This window comes from Nanorana parkeri, unplaced genomic scaffold (assembly GCF_000935625.1).
Source record: "Nanorana parkeri isolate BGI_ZX_2015 unplaced genomic scaffold, ASM93562v1 scaffold584, whole genome shotgun sequence".
Lineage (NCBI taxonomy): Eukaryota > Metazoa > Chordata > Amphibia > Anura > Dicroglossidae > Nanorana > Nanorana parkeri.
Window position 1 is genome coordinate 90,476 of NW_017306852.1, and position 22,791 is coordinate 113,266.

At 41.5% G+C, this 22,791-nt stretch overlaps 1 protein-coding gene across 1 annotated transcript in view; it reads left to right on the plus strand.

The window, feature by feature from the left end:
* Nucleotides 1-22,791, plus strand: part of LOC108791919 (phenylalanine--tRNA ligase, mitochondrial-like) — a gene marked incomplete at its 5' end in the record, with an annotated part of 175,733 nt that overhangs the window by 86,821 nt on the left and 66,121 nt on the right. The window contains one exon of the mRNA XM_018562553.1: nucleotides 5,916-6,067. Coding sequence (XP_018418055.1) covers nucleotides 5,916-6,067 — 152 coding nt within the window. The remainder of the gene's footprint in view (nucleotides 1-5,915; nucleotides 6,068-22,791) is intronic.

The window sequence follows — 22,791 nt, forward strand, 5'->3', positions numbered from 1 at the left end:
CCCCAGTCTTTTGACAGTGGCCATGTTTACTGAGGGCAGATCACTAGCTCTCCTATTAATTCCTGGATTTCTGGCACATGTGACTAGACAAGTCACTCGCACTCCGTTAGTAGATAGCAGTCAATCTTCTTTATTGACTGAACATGATGTCACATACACAAAGCGACGTTTCGGGGCCGGGCAGTCCCTTATTCAGGCAAACACCTGGTCCTGAAACGTCGCTTTGTGAATGTGACATCATGCTCAATCAATAAAGAACATTGACTGCTATCTACTAACGGAGTGCCAGTGACTATATGGTATTTTGCAATTAATGTGCGGAGGCGTTCGCTGTCACTTTTGGCAACCCCCAGTTTTCGTTTGGACTTTATCCGGTCAGGAGTGCGATGGAATCTACTATATTTAGACATGCGACTAAGACACGTGACCATGCACATCATCTCAGGGGAGGAAAATGCCTTTCCCTGAGATTTCCTGGGATTACAGATGAGATTTCCCAGCAACGCTCTGCGGATGACCAGGCAATGCCAATGTGCATTGCTTTGGCAAACTGAAGTCATTTTCACTTTCAAAGCAGGAAGTGAATGCTCTGCAAGTGTAAGTATTTCAAAATCACACCATTTTAAACCTGACATGTCTATGTTATTATTAATCATCATACATACAGAGATGCATTGGTAGAATTCGATTTTTGAGTGTAAATGTCCGTTTTAAAGCTAAAAGCTGAGGAGTGGTAGGATACTTCTGGCATGGCTCATGTGACGTGTCGAGTGTCCATGTGTCCAGATGACATGGTCGCAAACTATTTGCTTGGCTATAATTAATTTAACTGATTACAGTGCATGCATAAGGATGTGGGTGGTTGTTAACAAGACCTGTTGGCTACATACAGAGCACCTTCATCTGGTCGTTTTTACTGGAACCAGCACAACAGAAGATCATGAAATCATGAATTAAGATAAGTATAACTGGGTCATAGAAACTTAAAAATAGCAAGGTTGGATTGCCTTGGAGCTGAGAAATGGTAAACTGTAGTGTTTTCTCCTCTGGCCAGGTTTTAGCTTTATATTCTCATAATCTTTTGTGAACAAGCTGAAGTTCCTAGTCATGCTGAAAATAGGAGTGCCTACAGTGACTTCTGCAGTAGGAAGGAAAGGACATAATAGTGGTGAGTCATATCTGCAGTCCTAATGTAAAAACATTCCATAAACAAGCAGTGCGATTTGGTGGTGTTTAGGTGGGTTCAGAGTGTATTCTTTGGTTAGCACATTGAAAGCTCAATTTAACCTTCAGTTTAAATTCCATGTGCATCAAAATAAAAGGTGTGCAAAGTCTTACAGTTTGTTTTCTTTAAAACTAAGCCACAACGTGAGTAGAAAAGTATGTGTCCTGCCAACATGCTGCAGAGTGTGACAGTGGGATCCTTGCTCTCTGTGTGGAAGCATCTTTTGCAGAGGTCCAACACTTCTCCTGCTAAGGCAGAAGTCTTTTCAGCATGGAGACGAGGCTTTGCTGATTACAGAGCTATGGGTCTGACCCAGCAGGGGGCATGTTAGACCAGTGCAGAAAGATCACTGCTTTTCTGCTTCTGTGCAGAGAGCAAGGATCCCATTCTGCAGCTGCTGGCAGGGTATAGGCTTTCTTGCTTGGGCTGTGGCTGCTGTCTAAACAAAACTGTAAGACATTGAACACCATTTGGTACACCTTAAATGTATTTAGCAGATTTAAACTGAAGGATTCAATTGTGTTTTTAAGGAAGTAGACTTGTACAAAATCATTATATCTTATGCTATGCTAGATATACATAGACTTTGTATCATCTTTTTAAACAATTCTTCAAAAATATTTGGGTATAAAACTGAGTAAACTTAAAAAATATATATACAGTACAGTACAAAATTATAAGCAATTAGGGACTGATTTATAAACCAATTCACACAGTTATTTGCTGTGTGAACAAGAGTTGCACCACTGTGTAGCCACTAGGTGGAGCTGAGGAGCAAAGAAAATTATCTTGTTCCTCGACTCTGTCTGCTGAACATACTGCACTGTGACTTTTGTTCACACAGCGAAGAACTGTATGAATGGTTTATAATTTCGGTTTATATTTACACTATATTCCCAAAAGTATTGGGACACCCCTCCAAATCATTGGATTCAGGTGTTCCAATCACCTCCATGGCCACAGGTGTATAAAATCAAGCACATAGGCATGCAGACGCTTCTACAAACATTTGTGAAAGAATGGGTCGCTCTCAGGAGCTCAGTGAATTTCCTTGCTAGTAAATATTCCATGGTCAACTATTTGTCGTATTATAACAAAGTGGAAGCAACTGGGAACAACAGCAACTCAGCCATGAAGTGGTAGGCCACGTAAAATGACAGAGCGGGGTCAGCGCATGCTGAAACGCACAGTGTGCACAAGTCGCCAACTGTCTGCAGAGTCAATAGCTACAGATCTCCAAACTTCATGTGGCCTTCAGATTGGCACAACAACAGTGCGTAGAGAGCTTCATGGAATGGGTTTCCATGGCCGAGCAGCTGCATCCAAGCCTTACATCACCAAGTGCAATGCAAAGCGTTGTATGCAGTGGTGTAAAGCACGCCGCCACTGGACTCTAAAGAAGTGGAGACGTGTTTTCTGGAGTGAGGAATCACGCTTCTCTGTCTCGCAATCCGATGGACGTGTCTGGGTTTGGCGGTTGCCAGGAGAACGGTACTTGCCTAACTGCATTGTGTAAAGTTTGGTGTGGGGTTGTTTTTCAGGGGTTGGGCCTTGACCCTTCGTTCCAGTGAAGGGAACTCTTAAGGCATCAGCATACCAAGACATTTTGGACAATTTCTTGCTCCCAACTTTGTGGGAACAGTTTGGGGATGGCCCCTTCCTGTTCCTACATAACTGCGCACAAGTGCACAAAGCAAGGGCCATAAAGACAAGGATGAGTGAATTTGGGGTGGAGGAACTTGACTGGCCTGCACAGAGTCCTGACATCAACCCAATAGAACCCCTTTGGGATGAATTAGAGCAGAGACTGCGAGCCAGGCCTTCTCGTCCTACATCAGTACCTGACCTCACAAATGCGCTTCTGGAAGAATGGTAAAACATTCCCATAGACACACTCCTAAACCTTGTGGACGCCTTCACAGAAGAATTAAAGCTGTTATAGCGGCAAAGGGTGGGCCAACTCAATATTGACCCCTACGGACTAAGACTGGGATGCCATTAAAGTTCATGTGCGTGTAAAGGCAGGCGTCCCGATACTTTCGGCAATATAGTGAGTATCTGGAGAAAGATAAAGGATTCCTTCAAGTCACAGTGTTGCAGGAGTTTTTAATTTTCTGTATGGTTGTTTACCAGGCCAGAAACACGAGGAGCATGTGCACCTTATCAGAAAAACACTGTTCCTTTCTGGAATGAGGAAACCCCTGTACCTATCAGTTTTATTTGACCCACAAAATGTTGGCATGGAGTTCTTGGCAAGTTTTTGGGCAAAGTTGATAATGCGATATTCATGCTAGCATCCTCATAATGATTTTTACTGTGGTTATGGTTATATTGGCAGTAGGTTCAGTATAAAAGCAACTACAACAATTTATGGACGGGGTGAGCGTTAGCAGAATAAGAGGCTAAGGTAAATAATGTAATAAGGTTGATAATTACATAATGCAACATTTTTGGTATAATCATTTTTTGTGTGATAAATTAACTTGTTAGGTGTGATGGCACCAAAATCACTGACTGCAACCAAAACAACAATTTTCATGCTATTACGATAAAAACGATAGTTTTATGGTTATATATGAATCAGGAAAAAAATCAACTTTTTTCTATTTCTAACCTAACTACCGGCACTAGATCTAAACATTATTATAGTTGTAAGGGTTTACCTCCCTATTCCTAGGTGTCACGTTACAAGGACTGAAGCTGCTTTAATAGCAAAGGATGACATGGTAAGGTGTTTTCATTGTTTTGTCCACCCCATATGAATTTATATATATAGCAGCAGCCACAGCCCACGCAAGAAAGCCTATACCCTGCCAGTAGACATGTGCGATTCGTTTCGTTCCGAATCGAAATTCGGACGAATTTTCGTAAATTCGGACATTCGGATGTATCCGAATTCCGAATTACAGACATAACGAATGCAAACGAATCCGAATTTCCATTTCCGAAATTCGGTAGCGTTCGCACGAACGTTCGTTTCGTTTTCTGTTCTTATTCGTTTCTTATTCGTTTCGTTCGTTGGAGCAAAGTGACATTAGGGAAGGAGAAAAATATTTTTTCCCCCTCAAATGTCACTTTTGCTGCAAACGAACGAAACGAATAAGAAACGAATAAGAAACGAATAAGAACAGAAAACGAAACGAACGTTCGTACTAACGCTACCGAATTTCGTCCGAATCCGAATTCCGAATCCGAATTGACTTTCACACCCGAATCCCGAAAAACGAAATAACACAAATCCGAATTTAAAACGAAACAAATTTTTTGGCAGTGCACATGTCTACCTGCCAGCAGCTGCAGAATTGGATCCTTGCTCTCTGCACAGAAGCAGAAAAGCAGTGATCTTTCTGCACTGGTCTAACATGCCCCCTGCTGGGTCAGACCCATAGCTCTGTAATCAGCAAAGCCTCGTCTCCATGCTGAAAAGACTTCTGCCTTAGCAGGAGAAGCTGACTTTTTTATCATTATACTTTATAGAGAATATTGAAATCTGTAATTAATAACCCCTTCTCAACCGATGATGGGATTTCCAACACTGTCTTTCAGTTCATTCAAAAACGGTGACAGAATAATCCCGTCATGCGGAACAATGAGCGCTGGTCCGTGGAGGGACCAGCGCTCAATGAGTTAATGCTGTTGCAGGGTCCCTCAGTGTCCAAGGCAGGCCCTCAATAGCAAATTAGGGGTCCCAGCACTGTGATCACTGCGATAGGTAAACGCAGTGCTGTGTCAACCACTGAGCCAGCATGCAGCTCACTATGTTGTGGAGCTGCAAGCCAGATCAGTATATTACAAAAAGGATACTAAGTATCTCTGAGGAGAATACTGTATCTCCTCAGAATACTTGGTATCAAAAGCCTGTGTTAATAAAAGTAACCCCCTTAGTGCCCTCTAGTTAAAAACAACAAAATGGTTTTTTTTAAATTCCAAAAAGTTTTAAAAAAATGTTTAATAAAAATATGATATACCCTATAAATCAGGACAAATAAAATAATTTATTATGAATTACTATCTGTTTTCTACACTAATTATGTACACACTATTAATGCCAAAACTGTGAAAAATGTGTTTTGTTTTTTTAAATTTTTTTGTATTTTTTGTATTTAAAAAAATAAGATTTTATATATGCATATGTCACATCAAATTGAAGTCCATTGTGTCCTTTTAAAAATGGTATATAATATCTGTAGGTGCAATAAATGAGGAAGATGGAAATTATGGTTATGATTAGTGTCGCTATTAAGTGTTATTAAAATATATTTAATGCTATTTTTTTTCCCAACACAATATAGTGTCAAGTTTTTAGTGATGTACATGGACCCACTGGGAAACTATGCTCTCTGTTTGTCCTGGTGACCGTTAAAGAGATCTACTCTCACTTCCTGTTGTGTCTGGAGACAGGAAGTGAAGGAAAATCCCCTTAAAAAATGCCTGACAGGGCTTTAAATTATTCCTTTCTCTATACAAAACAAGAAAACAGGTTTTGCTTTAGATATAATTTAGTAGGTCATTCCACTTAAAACTGACATTTAAGTTATTCTAGGGATAAGAACTTTACTTTTGAATTGTATAGATGCTATTAGAAATACGTCTCACTCTCCTTATTGGGTTTTTAACCTCTTGGCAATACTTCTGTTCTGTTTCTATTTTTCCATCCGCAGGAAATAAAATGTTTGTTTCCTTTTCCTAGCCAATAAGCAAGTTTCCATTTTTGGCCAACGACATCTCATTCTGGCTTCCCAGTGAAGGATATTCGGAGAATGATTTTTATGATTTAGTACGCAGTATTGCAGGAGACATTGTTGAAGAAGTGACTTTGATTGACCAATTTACTCATCCAAAGTAAGTTTTTTGTACTATATATGTCATTTGTTTCTACTCTTTCTACTCGTTATAGCATTAATCAAATTCTAGTTGTATGAAGAAAAATCATGTGTGTATTTTGAGATAACTGTGGCCATTGCCATAGCTGGACTCTCTCTGAGACTGATGGGCACAGAGAGCTGCCTAAGCACCTAGTCACGCTGTTGCTGCCTGCTCGGTGGTGCACAGGCCATACTTTAATGCTCCCACTAGTTTAAAACAATGAAAGGAATCAGACCCACTCATAAAATGTCCCAACAAGTTGGAAAGTCTCCCTTTGTGATAACAAGCGCCTCCTACCACTACTACCGTCAGAAAGTTCAGAAATGGCAAGATAATTACAAGCCTGTGGTTTGTGCAGTTTATTCTGGGAATTTCTGAACCGGGGAATACTGCAGTGTGCAAATAGATACCTTTCAATAAGATTATGCTGAGATATAATCCTCATATCCTAAATATTTAGAGCCCTTTATATTGTGGTATGCTGTGCAGTATGCTGCAGCTCTGATTTACAGTACATGAAAGTCAGTGTTTGAATACTTCTGAAGTCCTGGGTTTTAAAGGGCTCCATTGACTATACTATTTGACTCATAATGGTGGCTTTTACACTTACCCTGCAAGAGAAGATGCTGAATAATCTTTTCATCATGCTGCATATCGAAACTAACATCTTTTGCAAAGCTCCACTGCTTATCCTGCACTTCTGGTTGCACTGGCTGTAGTTCCTACCACTGACCTCTTAGTTACTACTGTGACTTTTTTTATTATTATACAGGATTTATATAGCACCAACAGTTTGTGCAGCGCTTTCCAAAATGAAGGGAGAAAGTAGTTACAATACAATTTTCAATACAGGAGTTTCCTGCTCATAAAAGCTTACAATTAAATAGGAGAGGCGAGTGATACAAAAGGTAAAAATTGTGTGGGATGAGCTAATGAAAAAATAAAAGGACAGTTATTATGTCAAGGTAGGATATTCTTCCCTGAAGAGATGAGTTTTCAAGGATCTCCTACAGGTGAACACAGTAGAAGATAAGTGGACAGATTGTGATATGGAGTTTCTAGAGGATGGGGAGGCTCTGGAGAAGTCCTGAAGGCTAGCATGGGAGCTAGAGAGTATGAGGTATTGTCATTGTACTGTGCACAGGTGTCCCCACACCGCATGCAGGTACCCACGCAGGCAAACCAAATTAGTGTGACCACACTTGATGAGGTTATGCACTCGGTTTATTGTTACACAGCAAACAGGAAACTACAAACCCCACCAAGACCCACAAGCTAGCACAAGCAGTGAAATGACAAGACTTAAATAGAACAAAAACACACCTACAGCCAGAAGGAACAGCAAACGGGAACAGGGTTAGGAACTGCAAGGCAGGTATCAGGGTTCAGGACTGCAAGGCAGGTATCAGGGTAAGGCTACAGGATACTGGGGCTCAGGATACCGGACTCAGTCAGGGGAATGTGCCAAGATTCAGGAACTGACAAGGAAGGGTTCAGGATTGCATACGGGTAACAGGTTCAGGTAACGGGTCTCAGTCAGGGGAAGGCAACAAGGTTCTGGGTACACAGGAACTGATCAGATACTGAGCTGACGTCCTGACTGCAGGGAGGACCTAAATACCCTCCCAGGAAGCACCAGGTGATGGGAGGTTCACTGGCAGCTGGGAGACACCCGCAGGTGAGCACTGGAGCCGCAGGTTCCAGCACCACCCAGTGGTGGGCTGACACCCGACAGTTCCTGGCTGCCTGGAGACACCTTCAAGTAAAAGCGCAGGAACTGCAGGTTCCGGTTCCAGCGCCCCCTGGAGGCGCTCTGGATCCTGACAGGTATTGAGGGGAGTGGAGAGAACAGTTTGGCCAATATTTTGAGATTTGTTGGGCAAGTTGGAGCCAGTGAAAGGGTTTCCAGAGAGGACCGGCGAACAGTAAATGGCTGGTGAGGTGGATGAGTCTGGCAGCAGCATTTATGATAGACTGAAGGGGGATAGCCTTTGTAGTAGTAGGCCACCAGGAAAGGAGTTACAATAGTCAAGGCGAGAGATTACAAGGGAGTGAATTTGAAACTTTGTGGTGTCATTTGTTAAAAAGTAGGGACTTTTGGAAATGCTGCGGAGGTTGCGTCGGCAAGGTTTGAACTAAATGCTATCCAGCATACCTGTTGGTGTCAATAGCAGCAATATTTCAACTTATCCCCAACCGAAAGATTTGCATTCATCTACTTCTCTTGCAGGGTACGTCTCTTTTATTTTGTTGGGTAAGCATCAGGGTGGCTTTAAACAGCTGTTCATTAATAATCTTTAGGCAACATAGCATATGTAATTTATGTGAAATCCGGTAATCCTGAAACATAATAGTGATGCTGGAACACCCTCCTTCCCTCAACATATGCACAAAAAGCTGGTTAAATAAGATACAAGTACCAACATTTTTCTCGCAGCCAACAATCAGTATTCAGCGTGGCTTGGAAGTTTGATTTTGGCTTTCAGGAAGTTTACTGACGCTTTATAAATTTGTGTGGGCTTTTTCTGCACAGAACCAAGATTAATGTTCCTTGAGGTAACTTTCCTACTTTAGCACTGCATTTACTGGCATAGTAGCTCACTGAATGCTTTCACTTGTTTCCCAGGCAGTTGTTGAATTATGTTTTAAGTTGATTACTGTTGTAAATAATAATGAAATAGCAAGTAAGGATTTCCTTTTCAGTTCTGTTTGCTTACTTGTACATATGCACTCACTATCCCACTGTTGTTTTTATATGTGTTTGTACCACCCACTGGTCATTGGATTACAGGCCAGTTGATTTCTCAGTTTTGTGTGGTTGCTGGCAAGATTCCGGCATGATGAATCAGCATGCTGGCTTGTAATATCTCTCTGGGGCATCATCAGTGAGAATTCCTGGTTCATTCTCAACTGCCTGGTCATTACAAAACTGACTGATGATGTCTTCCCCCTCACCCTTTCAACCCCAATGCGTCATGTACGTTGTATGAGTCATATACTCATATTGGAGCCATAGAAAACATTGAGAATGCTAAAAATGACAGTAAAAATCTTCACTGAATGATAAAGCTCCAGATACAACTCAATTCATTACTTTCTCCTGAAATGTAACTATGAATTTAAAGTGTAATTCTGTTATTATTGAGTAAAAAAATCTCCTCTAGGTGATCTTGGTTCATTGCAAGATTTTAACAAACTTTGTTGGCCAATACCTACCTTTTTCTGTTCTGAAGAGATTGACGTTTGTTTCACTATGTCCTTTTCAAACTGATTCCTGAGTCGGCAGATCTGGTATTTTTATAACCACCTGGTGCACTTTTTGTGTTCTAATAAGGAAAGTTGCAATGTCTGCATCCTTTTGGTAGTAATTAGCCCTGAGGGAGTATCTCACTAAAAATACAATCTATTTCTCAGGGGATGGCTTAAAGTTTACTGGTATCTTAGTGCAGACGTCTGGGAAAATTAGTGAACCAATCAGTTTCTGGGGGCCGTCCATACACCAACAGTTTACAGAATGCCTCTAGATGCCTTATTGCGTACAATTTTTAAACTTTTTTTAGAAAATGGCAGCGGCTTCAGATTGAAATGGAAAGATAGTTTAATACAACTTTAATGTTATTTAAAACTATCAAACTTTTTTCTAGTAATAAATCCAAACAAATGTACAGTGTCCAAGCACTTACAGTCATCGTGTTTCTGAACAGCTCCAACTCTCTTAGATCAGCTCCCCTGAACATGCTGTCCAGTACAAGATCACAAGGGCAAGAGCAGTCTCCAGCGACTGCCCATTTACGAATTTGGAGAAGGAAGGAGGGAGAATGAAGGAGGGGACCAGGGAGGAAGTGGCTTGCCTTGCTGTCCCTGTGTGTTTGTGAAGACACAGGCAGCTTGCTAGCACACACAAGGGTGGCTCCGTAGGACCCTGCAAGGGAAAGAAGCCACCCTAAAACAGAATTTTAGGGCCAGTGCTCAGGGGACCAGCTGATTCTGTAGGAAACTAAAACGTTTATACAAGGAGCAGCATCCATTGTAAGTGATTTCATCAGCATTTGAAATAGCTTAAACGCGTGTTTACTTCAATATCACTTTAAATTACAGAATGGCTTGTGTAGCATTTTTATATGCTATACATTTTTGTTTATGAAAGTGGAGTTTTCCTTTAAGCGCTACATGACAGATTGAGTTCAAGTTGTTTGTTTTGCTATGGGCCGTCTGATATTGCACTAAAGTCCAATCAGCCGCTCAGGTTGAAAGCAAGAGAGTAAAACACATATAGCTTCATCCAGACAGTGAAAATGTCTGACTGAATGAATGTTAGTAGTGTAAACACAAAATGAGTATGTACAATTCCGTATGCTAAATAATGCCATCACTTTATTTCTGGATTTTTCCCATGATAGACATAGGTGGTACTGCAGGGAATATTTAACATAAGAGCTGAAACTGCTACAGTCAAAATCACCTTCTGCAGGGAGCCTAGAGTCGAAATGCCTTCTATTTCATCTAGTGACAATGTGTTCTTGTTTATGAGAGCTCCCAGGATGTGTCACCAGTAATGCAGACGTCCCTTGTACACCAGATGCAGACTTAAAGTGTGATTTGGAAATTTCCCATCATAGGTGGTGACAGCAGCATCAGACTTAAATATCAGCATCTGATACTAGGAAAACAGTAGGATTTTATAAACCAAAGAAAAAGAAAAAAATAATTCAGCGTTTACAATATCTATCAGTATCTTTATATTATTTTGTCAGTAAGTATAAGATGACTTTAAAGAAGAATTCCAAGTAACATTTTTTATTAACCCTTGCAGTGGGGCTACCCCCAAACTGCTCGTTTTGATATAGAGAGGAAAGTAAAAAAGTTATACTCGCCTGATCTGCGGAGCCAGCTTTCTCTTAGACCAGTCCTTCCAGCATCTTTCCCCCTCCGCTGCAGCGGTCTAAGGTCCCTGAGTCATCATGTTCTATACACAGGGGGAAATTTATTAAAACTGGAGCAGATTTGCACTGCAACCAATCAGCTTATCTGTCTCATTTTCAAATCTTACCTGAGCAAACTGAAGAGTGATGCTGATTGGTTGCAATAGGCAACTGCTCTACATTTTTGTGTTTTGGACATCGAGGACACCGAGGGACATTTAATCGCTGCTAGGAACACCACCAGATGAGCTGAACCAGTTTCAATCTTCCTCTGGCTGCTCCTCCCACCTCTCTGCTTCACAGGTCAGGCTCCACCCTACACATGTTACGTCCAGATTAACTTCATCAGAGCCACCTTGCCTTATCATGACAGTTTTCTGTGGTGCAGTTGGATATTTATGGTTTTATGTGAGTAGCATTTTAAATAAAGATTTCAGGTGTTATTTATGGTGTACACTTTGGCCTCTATTTTTTTTATGTGGGACTGAGATAATACAGAATCTGGCTTCCTGGGAACATGCGTGGTTGGATAGGAGGATTATAACCAGTGCACTACATTTAGGGTATATCTGTGCCCGGCTCTACAACAAAGGGGGAAACACAAGTGTTGTTCAAACCTATTGTCCAGGTCTGAGCCCACACTCAATATTATACTTTCATGGTGTCATGTGCGCGACACATACATACTTGCATTTATTATAGTACAGCTTACCATTCATTGGATGTGGTGGCTGTATTAGTTTCTTTTATTCAGGCTATGAATATTTTCTGGAGGTACAGAAAATACCTGTTCATCTCACCAGAATGCAGTGTCCTTGTCAATACCTGTGAGCTGAACTAAAAGCACAAACAACTTTTTTTTTTTTTTTTTATTGTGTTATCTGCTAGTTCCATCAATCAACCATGTAATGGAAGTGAACAAAGGCACATATGCTTGAAGTCCAGCCTTTGTGATAACCATGGTCACACCCCTTAAATACAATGGAGAAATGAGTGTAGGCATGAAGGGACAGGAAATGTTATTTGCAGGATCACCAGGTAAAAATATAGGAAAAGAGCCTCAAAGAAGGAAACTAAGCAGTCACCACATATAAGGACCGGTAAGCTGCAATATATATATATATATATTATTAAATATTTTTATTTTGTACTTTGTCGGGGGCTTTGGGGAAATATTAGGGGTCTAGACAGACCGCTGATATTTCCCTTTTAAAAAAGATAAAGAGATTAAAGGAGAACTATGAGGTGAGTGCTTTTCACTCACCTCATAGTTCTAGCCGACCTGTGACAATGAGACTGTCACAGGTCGGCTCAGTAGATCGGGAGGTGAGCGAACACATGCCGGTGTTCGGGGATTCCCCCCTCCCGGCTCCGATCCGCCAGCGCTGACTGGCGGAACGGACGGGGGAGGGGGCGGGTACAGCTGGCTCTGCCTCTAGATAGGCAGAGCCAGCTGTCACTCACGTAGCTGGACGGATCTCGACATCGATGTCGGCATCCGCTCCGCCGTCTCAGTATACCGTGAGCTGTAGCTCGCGGTATACTGAGCTTAGGGTGACGGGAGGATGCTAGTTTGTGTCCTCCCGTTACCCTAAGGAGAACTATGGAGAAAAGCCCTGACCCCATAGTTCTCCTTTAAGAACACAAAGTCCTCAATCTCTTATTCTGCAGCCCCTGTTATAAATTGACAGGAATCCTCTATACTGAGTTCCTGTTCATTCATAACTTGTGGAAATAGTATGTTAACCATGTCCACAATCATGACTGAACAGGAAGTGAAGTAGTATTTTTACCCGCTCTCCATCCTGACACGCTGTCACAGGATGCTGAGCGGGGCAGTGCTGGAGGAGAGCGCTGTCTCCGCCCACACCGCTGCTCTCCTGATCTGTGAGAGGTGGCTAAGCGGAGCGGGGAGGAGAGAAGCCGGCCGCTATCTGCCTGGGAAAATTTTTTGATGTGCTGGCAATGGGCATTACTAGTGCCTGCCACCCAGGGCACATATTCCACATCTCTTACTGGTTGCCCGTGTACCAATGGCATGACTGCCCATCTATTTTTTTCGTCCTGCAGGCATTGTGCCACCACCAGCCAGGAAATTTCTTCTGGGCAAATTTGCCCTCTATGCAGTCCCCTGTTTTGAGCCTGTGGGAGGCTATATGCTTACAGTGTTATTTGGCTCCAACCCAAGCACTGCCCAATGTAATCACCAGCAGGAACTGGATTCCTGACCTAACTCTCCAGGTGGGCTGTGCACAATAGTGAAAGAGGGTGCAGAAGTAAAAGGGGGTGCAATAGGGAAAGTTGATAAAGAGGTGGTTGCAAGGCAATCCCTGAAAACTCATCTCTTCAGAAAAGCCTATTCCACCTCTACCTCAAATCTGTACTTCTCCTTTCTTCATCAGCTCATCCCTTACAATTGTTACCTCTTGTCCCTTCCTTTTTACATTGTAAGCTCTCAGGAGCAGGGCCCTTCTAAGCCTCTTGAATTGTATTGTATTGTAACTGTCTGCCTTTTTTTTGAAGCACTGTACAAACTATTGACAATATATAAATCCGGTGTAATCATAATAATGTATTGATTGTCTGCAGAGTAGGCTTTGTACTATCCATATGAAGATTAGAGGCAGAATGCAACTTCTGAGGTGGATCACATAGATTTTCAGCACTCAACTTGCTTTGGCTGCCAAAGATAAGGAATGCAGTACAACCCCTATCACATTTCACAGCTTCAAAGAACCTCCACACACAGCAACATGTCAGACAAGCTGCTGTAAAAAAAAGCAGTGTTTGAAAGTTCTTTGAAGCTGCTGCCTCCAGTTTTCATCATGCATAGGTTATTAAGAATGTTCTCAGTACACAAAGTATTTACGTTGTCATTGCGGGACTCACCTTATTAAAATGCTTGTTGCCTGGCTGTTATGCTGATCTGAAGGCTTCTACTATCTAAGTAGTGACCCAGGACAAGTATGCAGGTCCAGAGCACTGATTTTGCTCTGACTTCCCAAGCTGCATGATTGTTCTCTATCACCAACTTTAAAGAAGAAGTCCAGGGAAAAGTTTTATTAAAGGAGAACTATGGGGTTAAGGCTTTTCCCCATAGTTCTCCTTAGGGTAACGGGAGGACACAAACTAGCGTCCTCCCATCACCCTAGGCTCAGTATACCGCGAGCTGAGACGCCGCAGTATAACGCGAGCTACTGTTTGCGGTATACTGAGACGCCGCAGTATACCGCGAGCTACTGCTCGCAGTATACTGAGACGCCGCAGCTGAAGCAGATCCTGACAATTGTGGCGGGATCCGCCCAGCTGCGTGACTGACAGCTGGCTCTGCCTATCAAGAGGCAGAGCCAGCTGTACCCGCCCCCTTCCCCGTCCGTTCTGCCAGTCAGCGCTGGCAGATCGAAGCAGGGAGGGGGGAATCCAGCCCCTCCCCTGTCACAGCAGAGAGCCGTGACAGGATCGAGAGGTGAGCGAACGCCATTATGTGTTCGCTCACCTCCCGATCTACTGAGCCGACCTGTGACAGTCTCATTGTCACAGGTCGGCTGGAACTATGAGGTGAGTGAAAAGCACTCACCTCATAGATCTCCTTTAACCCTTGCAGTGGGCTACCCCCACACTGCAAGGGTTAACTGCTCGTTTGTATCTAGGTGCTAAAAAAAAAAGAGAGTTATACCCACCCAAACTGCCAGCTTCTCTGGTCTCTGAAGTGTGTCTCTTTCAGTGCACAGTTAGAATGTTCCGCAGCATCCCCACGTCTATATACAGTGTGATGACACAAGGTTTCTTAGCCTGCTGCAGAGGAGGGGGGGAGAGAGGTTCTAGGGAACGGTCTAAGAACAAGCCGGCTGGAATGATCGGATGAGCATAACTTTTTTTTTAAGCACCTAGAGACACGCAAGTATTTAATCCTTGCAGTGCAGGGGTAGCCCCATTGCAAAGGTTCATACAATTCTTCCCCTGAGTATTTCTTGAGGGCCTGTTCACATGATATCAGGTCCTGATCAGGTGCGGATCTGCAGACGCGGTGCTACTGATGCAGTGTGGTTTTGGCCGCGTTTTCGATGCGTTCCAGAAAAAAAATCTTTTTTTTTTTTTGCTGGAGTGGGGCTGTCAGTATGATAGCTGCAGTGCAGTACCTGCACTGCCGCTAACATACTGACAGCCCAACTCCAGCAAAAAATTTTTTTTACTGGAACGCATCAAAAACGCGGCAAAACACATAGCACCGCGTCTGCTGATCCGCACCTGATCAGGACCTGAAACTCATGTGAACAGGCCCTTTAAGGTACTAAAGCTAGAAACAGTCATGCAACTAACATTATTAGACATATATCGGCAGTGGAAGCATCCAGATTTTTATTAATACAAGTTTTCTGTAAAGTTTGTGTCTGAGCAAAATAAAGAAAAAACATATTCAGTACATCTTTGTTTACTTCCCCATGTTTTATCCAAACAGACCCTGCAAGTACAGAATAAAGCCAGTTGATTGGTCAGAAATCCAGTGTGCTCTTAAAGGAGAACTGTGAGGTGAGGGATTTTTACTCATCCTCATAGTTAGAGCCGACCTGTGACAAAGAAGCTGTCGCAGGTCGGCTCTATTGATCGGGAAGTGAGCGAACACATACCATCGCTCGCTCACTTTCCGATCATCTCCCTGCAGAGAGCCGTGACTGTCAGTCTCCCTTCTACGCAGGGATGCCCCCCTCTCGGATCCTCTAGCGCTGACTGGAGGAATGGACAGGGGAGGGGGTGGGCACAGCTGGCTCTAGATAGGCCCGCTGTCAATCAGCCAGTTTGGTGGATCTCAACAGTATTGTTAGGATCCATCCCGGCTGCTGCACTCTCAGTATATATCGGCCTATATACTGAGCTTTGGGTCACAGGAGGAGGTTTGTATATGTCCTCCCGTGACCCTTAAGAGAACTATGGGATAAAAAGGTTACCCAATAGTTCTATTTTAACTTTTTGTTGTGACCTGAAAACGCTGCTTCTGCTGCTGTGGAATCCCAAAAAGAGTTGTCAGCCCTGTCTGCACGCTCCCCAGCTGGACCATAGAACTCCTCCCCCTCGCTTCATATCATAAGGGTGAGTTGTAATTTAGTAGTCCAGCAAAGGTGATATCAAGCAGGAATAATAACACCACAGGGTGTTAGAAGCTTACTGGACTTCTGGCTGGATCATTAGATATCTGAACTTGCTGTATTTTTAAAGAGAAAAGACATGGGCAAATTTGCATGTTTTGCAGAAATGTACTTTATATTTTGCCCACACATACACTTTTGTGCTCTCCAGAATTTATCTTAGTCTTTTAGGGCCCACTCATACCGGTAGCTGCACTTGAACGGGGCTGCTGGTGTGCTCTGTGTAGGCTACAGTGCTGATGCGCTGGAAACAGCACATCACACCATATCCTTTTTTTGTCACAACTTTATTGAAATGTAACAAAGTGACATTTCATTCAGTCTTGTCGCCCTCAGCACGGATTGCATTGCATCATGCTGCACTAAGAAAAGGGACTGCATGCAGTACTTTTCTCAGCGCACATCACTATAAAACAGTGAGTTTAACTAAGCCAATTATAAGCAAGGTAAATTGCCTAGTCTTTACATTGGAACAGCCCAACGTAGCTGGTGTGAATGGGCCCTTACTATTCTAAATTGCTAATTTAGAAAGGTTCCTAATGTTTCTTTAGGTAGAAGCAAGACCTCAGATAAAAGCGGTAGTAAACCGCCAAACTAAAGCTTAGATTTTGTGCCCCCTGGAGCTTTTTGCCATAATTTGCTAGTGTGACAGCATACTAGCACATTGTGGCCAACTTACCTTGCCAGCCATCCCCTCAGCTCTGTGATGTTATTGTTCTCCTCTGCCACTTCTCCTGGTGTTCTCCCAGAGTTCTTCTGAGTTCAGTGTCTTCGGCCTCTTGTTTGGCCAGCATGTGCACTGTAGTTACTTCATTTCGGCACAGGAGCTTGCCAAGCTTGTGCACTGAGCTGTGCAAGTTCTGCTCAGTGTACACAGGAACTGACAGGCAGAAAGAAATCAGTTATGACAGTAGAGACATGCAGGGGGGAGTTTATCAAAGCCGGAGCAGTTGCCCATAGTATCCACTCAGCTTCCCTCTTTAGTTTGTTCAGTTAAGCTTTGAAAATGAAAGATAGAAGCTGATTGGTTGCAATGGGCAGATTCTGTTTCATCCATTATTGATAAATTCCTCTCTCCTGTCATAAGATATCCAACCAGTCAGAGTTTTTGTTAAGCTTTACTTGCACTTTAACCAGTTGACATCCGCGGTGTTAAACCCCCTTCCCATCCAGGCCATTTTTCAGTATTCAGCGCTGCGGTACTTTGACTGACATTTATTCCGTCATGCAGCGCTGTACTGAAATGAATTTTATATTTAAGCTCACAGTTTTGTTTTTCTTTTCTCTGCAAAAAACATTATAACAAATCCTCTTTTGTACGCAAACCACAGACATGATAAAATAAAAGCCTGTTCCTGGATGCAGGCCTCTTGGTTGTTTTATTATCATAGTTATTGGTAAGAGCTTCAAACAGATTCCCAGAAACTGCTAGTTTTACTGTCCTGCATTATGTCCTGTAGTTTCACCAGTTTTCAGCCTTTCCTACTTAAAGTAACGCTGTCATTAAAAAATAAACTGCTGTAGGTATAACGTTCAGTGCCTAGAGCAGGGGTGGGCAAACTCTGGCCCTCCAGCTGTTGTCTAACTACAAATCCCTTGAGGCATTGCAAGATTCTCACAGCCACAGGCATGACTTCCAACGAGTTAAACATCATGGGATTTGTAGTTTCACCACAGCTGGGGGACTGGAGTTTGCCTACCCCTGGCCTAGAGGCACATGCACATACCTGCAGCAGCTTCCTAGACTTGCTGCTATGCCTATAATTTGGGCCAGGCTCTGGCAATTCCTGGGGTCAATGCTGTTCGGCCTCTTCTGCTCGTCCGTCTCCCACACTTTCTTATTGGTTTGCAAGGCAGACAACAGGAATGTGATAAGCCAAGGAATGTGTGGGAGAAGAGAAAGGGTGGCCTGCTTCGACACTGCCAGGAAGTTGTTAGTTTCCATTAACACCTTTGTTATGTGTTGCAGTGTTAGGTGTGCTCCGGTCTCATTAGTACCCCAATGCACCTAGCCATCGCATGGGCATTGTATTGCACCACATTGCATTGCACCATTAGGTGCAATGCAATTGCTAAAAAAAAAAGGGGATAGGCATGTTTTCAGTGCAGCAGGTAGCCCATTCAAATGAAGCTTAGTATCAGGACTTGGAGGCTGCTGCTGCAGATATGTGTGTGCACCACTAGGTACTGCATTTTATACCTGACAGCAGTTGTTTATGTAATGATAGAGCTGGGAGATTTTTCTTAAAGTAGATGTCAACCTTAACTAAATGTAATTTCTTTTTATAGAGCATAGTGCATCTTAAGCCATTGCTATTTTTCATTCTTGGATCTCAGTGCTGTTGATCTCCTGAAGCCTCTCTGTAGCCACTTCTGCCTAGTTGGATTTAATTCAATGAAGGCTGTCTGGCATTTCTCAGGATGGGTTTCCTGATGGTGACAACAGTGGACCACACCTATGTAGTAGCCACTTGTAGTCTTCTTCAGAAGACAATGTGACAGGTAGAAAATGCAGGATTACAATTGACTTTTGATAACAAAGACTTTCATTGGAGGACCACCCTTTATTATTTATTGAAAGCTGCAGATTTAAAGTGAATGAAAATTACTTTTAAAATTATATTACCCTGTTAAAGCTTTTATAGGACTTTAGTTATTGGGTTTACATATTTTAAACCTTAGCTGCTGCAATTTTTCTTTCCAGCTGTTATATAGCTGTAAGCTAAATTAAAATGTAAGTGTGGTTAAATTAAAAAAAGCACATCTTCGATACATGCACATTTCCTCGTGTTACGCCTTTTTTTACTGAAAAAACCCTGATGATGCTGCCAGGAATGTAGTCATCTCCTAATTTCCTGTAGTAGGATCACACCACTGCCTTTTCTGCAATAAAATAGCAGTAGAGGGGGTGAAACAGCATACAGTTGGTATGGGAGGGGATGAAGAGAGGGGATGTATTCTGTAGTTCAGCAGGAGAGAACTTAGGCAGAGTTGACAACGCTGCTGAATGCATTTCTGGCAGGATTGTGGGGTATTGTTTCATTACATGCATTGGTTTTAAAGAGATATAACATGAGGAAGTGTGCATTTTTTCAATAGGTGTACAGAATATGTATTTTTGTTTTAGATTTTGCTCACACATACACTTGAATAACATTTTTGAAACCTGCAACTGGCTTTTATTCTTTTTTCTACTTTCAGTGCTTAAACTTAGAAGATTTAAAGTGTATTTCCACTTTTTCAACCAAATAATGTAATTGGAATAATATTGCCATTGATATAGCATAACTTTCCTTACTTTTTGCTGAAAACTCCAAAATGGAATGTTTTCCATTCTCTGTAAATTCTAGGATGGGGCTGGAGAGTTGATGTTTACCATAACTCTGCTGGCAGATATCATCATCAGTTGTAAACTAGATTTGAACACTGCATGCCGTAAGAAAGGGTTAAAGGCCTAGAAGCCTAGCTTTTACATTGCATAATTATGAGCAGAAACTAATTCTGTCTCCACGTTGTGTGGGGATAGACTCAATTTAAAATTGTTCCGAGTATCTTGCAGTCTGCCAAAGGCCCAAAGAAACATCTAAAGGTAAGAACTATTTTTTTTTTAACTATTTGTATGCTGTGTGAATGGGAATACATAACAAACCTACAATGGACTTTTCTTAAATTGAACTGCAAAAGTGGAAATACCCTTTTAAAAATGTATTTCTATCTTTCTTTGTAACTTTCATACTGCTGTAAGTGAAAAATAAAATTGTTCCTTTTATCCACAATGGATTTAGTAATTTGAGCAATGGAAGTTCAAAATTAGTAATTATTTCAGTTATCTGTAAATTTGCTAAGCACCCCTAAAAGGTTATTCAAACATAACGTTAGAAAAAAAAAAAAAAAACCTATCGCTTCTCTGCCTTTCGGCTAAGATCAAGTGCAGTATCTGTTCTTATCAGTTTAATATCTGATACGTCCCCTATATGGGGACCATATATTAAATGGATTTTTAGAACAGGGAGATAGAAGAAGAGCTTGCTCTGTCCACTCCACGCATCGACCTGGTATTGCAGTATCTCCAGGACCGGTGCACTAAAAACAAAAATGATCCAAAAAAAGTCATTAGTGCTGCATTTTTACCTGTTCTCCCTATGGTGTAAAAAAAGCCACCCTGGAAGTATAAATTCAGGGAAATTATGACCAAAGACTTGAGAAAAGAGCTAAACCTTAGGGACTAGGTATAGTTAAATGTGTTATATACATTTATTCTGCCCAGAAAACCACTTACCTGCAGTGAAGACCTGTCACCTAATAATAAGTAACAATATTTAAAGGCAAAAAGTACGAAAAGACTCCCAGTAACCCCCACCCCTTTCCCTCCCCCCTTTCCTTCCTACCATATCAAATGTATCCCTAAGCTTACAAGGTGCATTGAAAGCAGACCTGTGGCTATCCACAAAATAAAGTTCTCAGCTTTATGCAGCTCTGTACCTTATATCCCCTACCAGGATTAATTAGCTGAACAAGAAATGTATGTTATAAAAAGCGTTGCTTGAAAAGTGAACACAAAAACCACAGAAACTGATTAAGAATAAGTTGGATTTGTCCTGAGTGGAACATTGGTTGTAAGGGGAAATGCATTGTTTATGATTATAAATACGTATTATAATAACATTTGTCATATGAGTATCTACTATACTTACCAATTCACAGGACAGATTTTACCTTTTCCTTTAGCTATTCCTACATTTCCTCATCTGGATTGGTATACATATTTGGATTGGTATACACCAGATTACCCTACTTTTATTGAAATCCTCATCCAAACACTAACAGCTGTCAGATATATTGATTGTTGTCAGTCTATCCCTATCTGTGACATCATAATTTTCTGCCCTGTATTATAAATTAAATATTTTACAGTCACTGTTCTGCCCCCGTTATATATGCCCTGTGGCCTGTATAGCTCGACATGCAGCTAAACCGTCCAATTCTGCAATAAGCTAGACTGACTGAAATCTTGATGCTTTATTAACAAAATAGGGTGGGGTAAAACTGGTGAAAGAACATAGAAACATACAATCAGTATACAAAACAAGTAAATATAGTGTCAGCTCACAATTACATAGGAAATACCAGTGATGCTGCCTAAGAGGGATTTGGACTCTTTCCTCCAGACACAAGCTGCAGATGGTTATGGATTTTCTTCTCCTAAAATGGAGGCTGAACTCCCAAAATGCTCTTGCTTCTTTCTACTTGGGAGTTTATTAAAGAAAAAGCAGTCCTGAATCTGCAATAAGCAAGATATTTTATTTCAGCTCCATCTAGTGGCTGATTTTGATATGACAGGTAGGTAAGCCTGTTATTTCTACAAGCTGGAGGCAGAACTGACACATTTGCAAAATATTAAGAAATGTGTGCTGTTAGTTGCACTCTAACTGTCTGTCAGATGTAATGGTAGAATGAGAAAAAATGTATGTATCTTTGACTGTGGAAGGATTGTTTTAAGATCTAAGTACCTTTGACTGTGGGAGGATTGTTGGTTCTAGACATGGTAGTTGCAGCTTTTCAGAAACTGCTGAAACCTTTCGATTTTAATTGTATTTTAATGCTCTATAACCACTAGAGTGTACTGATTATTATTTAAGAAACAAGAAAACATCAAAGTAGTGTTGTAAGCAGCAACACCTTGTTAATAGGAGAATATGGAGGACAAGGACCATACTTGATGAAGCTCATAGGAAGTTAAAATGTTCTCAGTAACCACTCTTCATAGCAGTGAATGGGCATCTCCAAAAAGACAACACGTCAAACCTTGGAAGAGGATTGACTGTAGCAGCAGAAACCACATTTGGGTTTAATTTTGTTAGCAGTCGGCTAAGAACAAATAAATGAGGTTACAGTGGCCACAAGAGCAACAAGGCTAGACCACTGAAGAGTGGACAAAACATTGCTTGGTCTGACAGATCTTGATTTCTGCTGTGATAGTTGACAGTATAAATCCTGGAATGGAAGATTCGGAGTATAATTGTATGTCTCAGACATGTATTTATAGCGTGATGCTATTGAGTCAGCATTGGACAAAACATTTGCAACATCTTGTTAAATCCATGATACAAACAAATGTTCTGAAAGAAATGGGTTCTGCTTGGTACTGTATACTGTAGTTGTCCACTTAGTTTGTGTCTGTATGTATTCAGTACCACAACATTGTGCTGCATTTAATACAATCTTCCATATGTTTACTACATAAGGCTGCATGCACATGGCCATAACGAATTTACTGATCATATATGCATGTTTCTTCAGGCCAAAATGTTCCAGCTTAATAATCAGTAAAACGTTTGGAATTAGATTCTTTTAAATGCATTTAAATTCATAAAAACCTCATTCCATCCCTTCTGCTCTGTTTTCAATTTGATTTTCTTGTTTGAACCTCAATTATGTGCGTACGTGAGTTTCGCATAAACGTGTTTACACACATAAGCGCATAAAATGTTTCAATTTTGTGTTACAGATCTGAACATAGTGCATGTTTATACACCTGTGTGCATGCCCCCATTGAAAACATTATACCTGCATTACAATCCATAAATAAAAATTGCTTTGCTTTGCAGCTTTTTTTTTTTTTTTTTTTTTTACG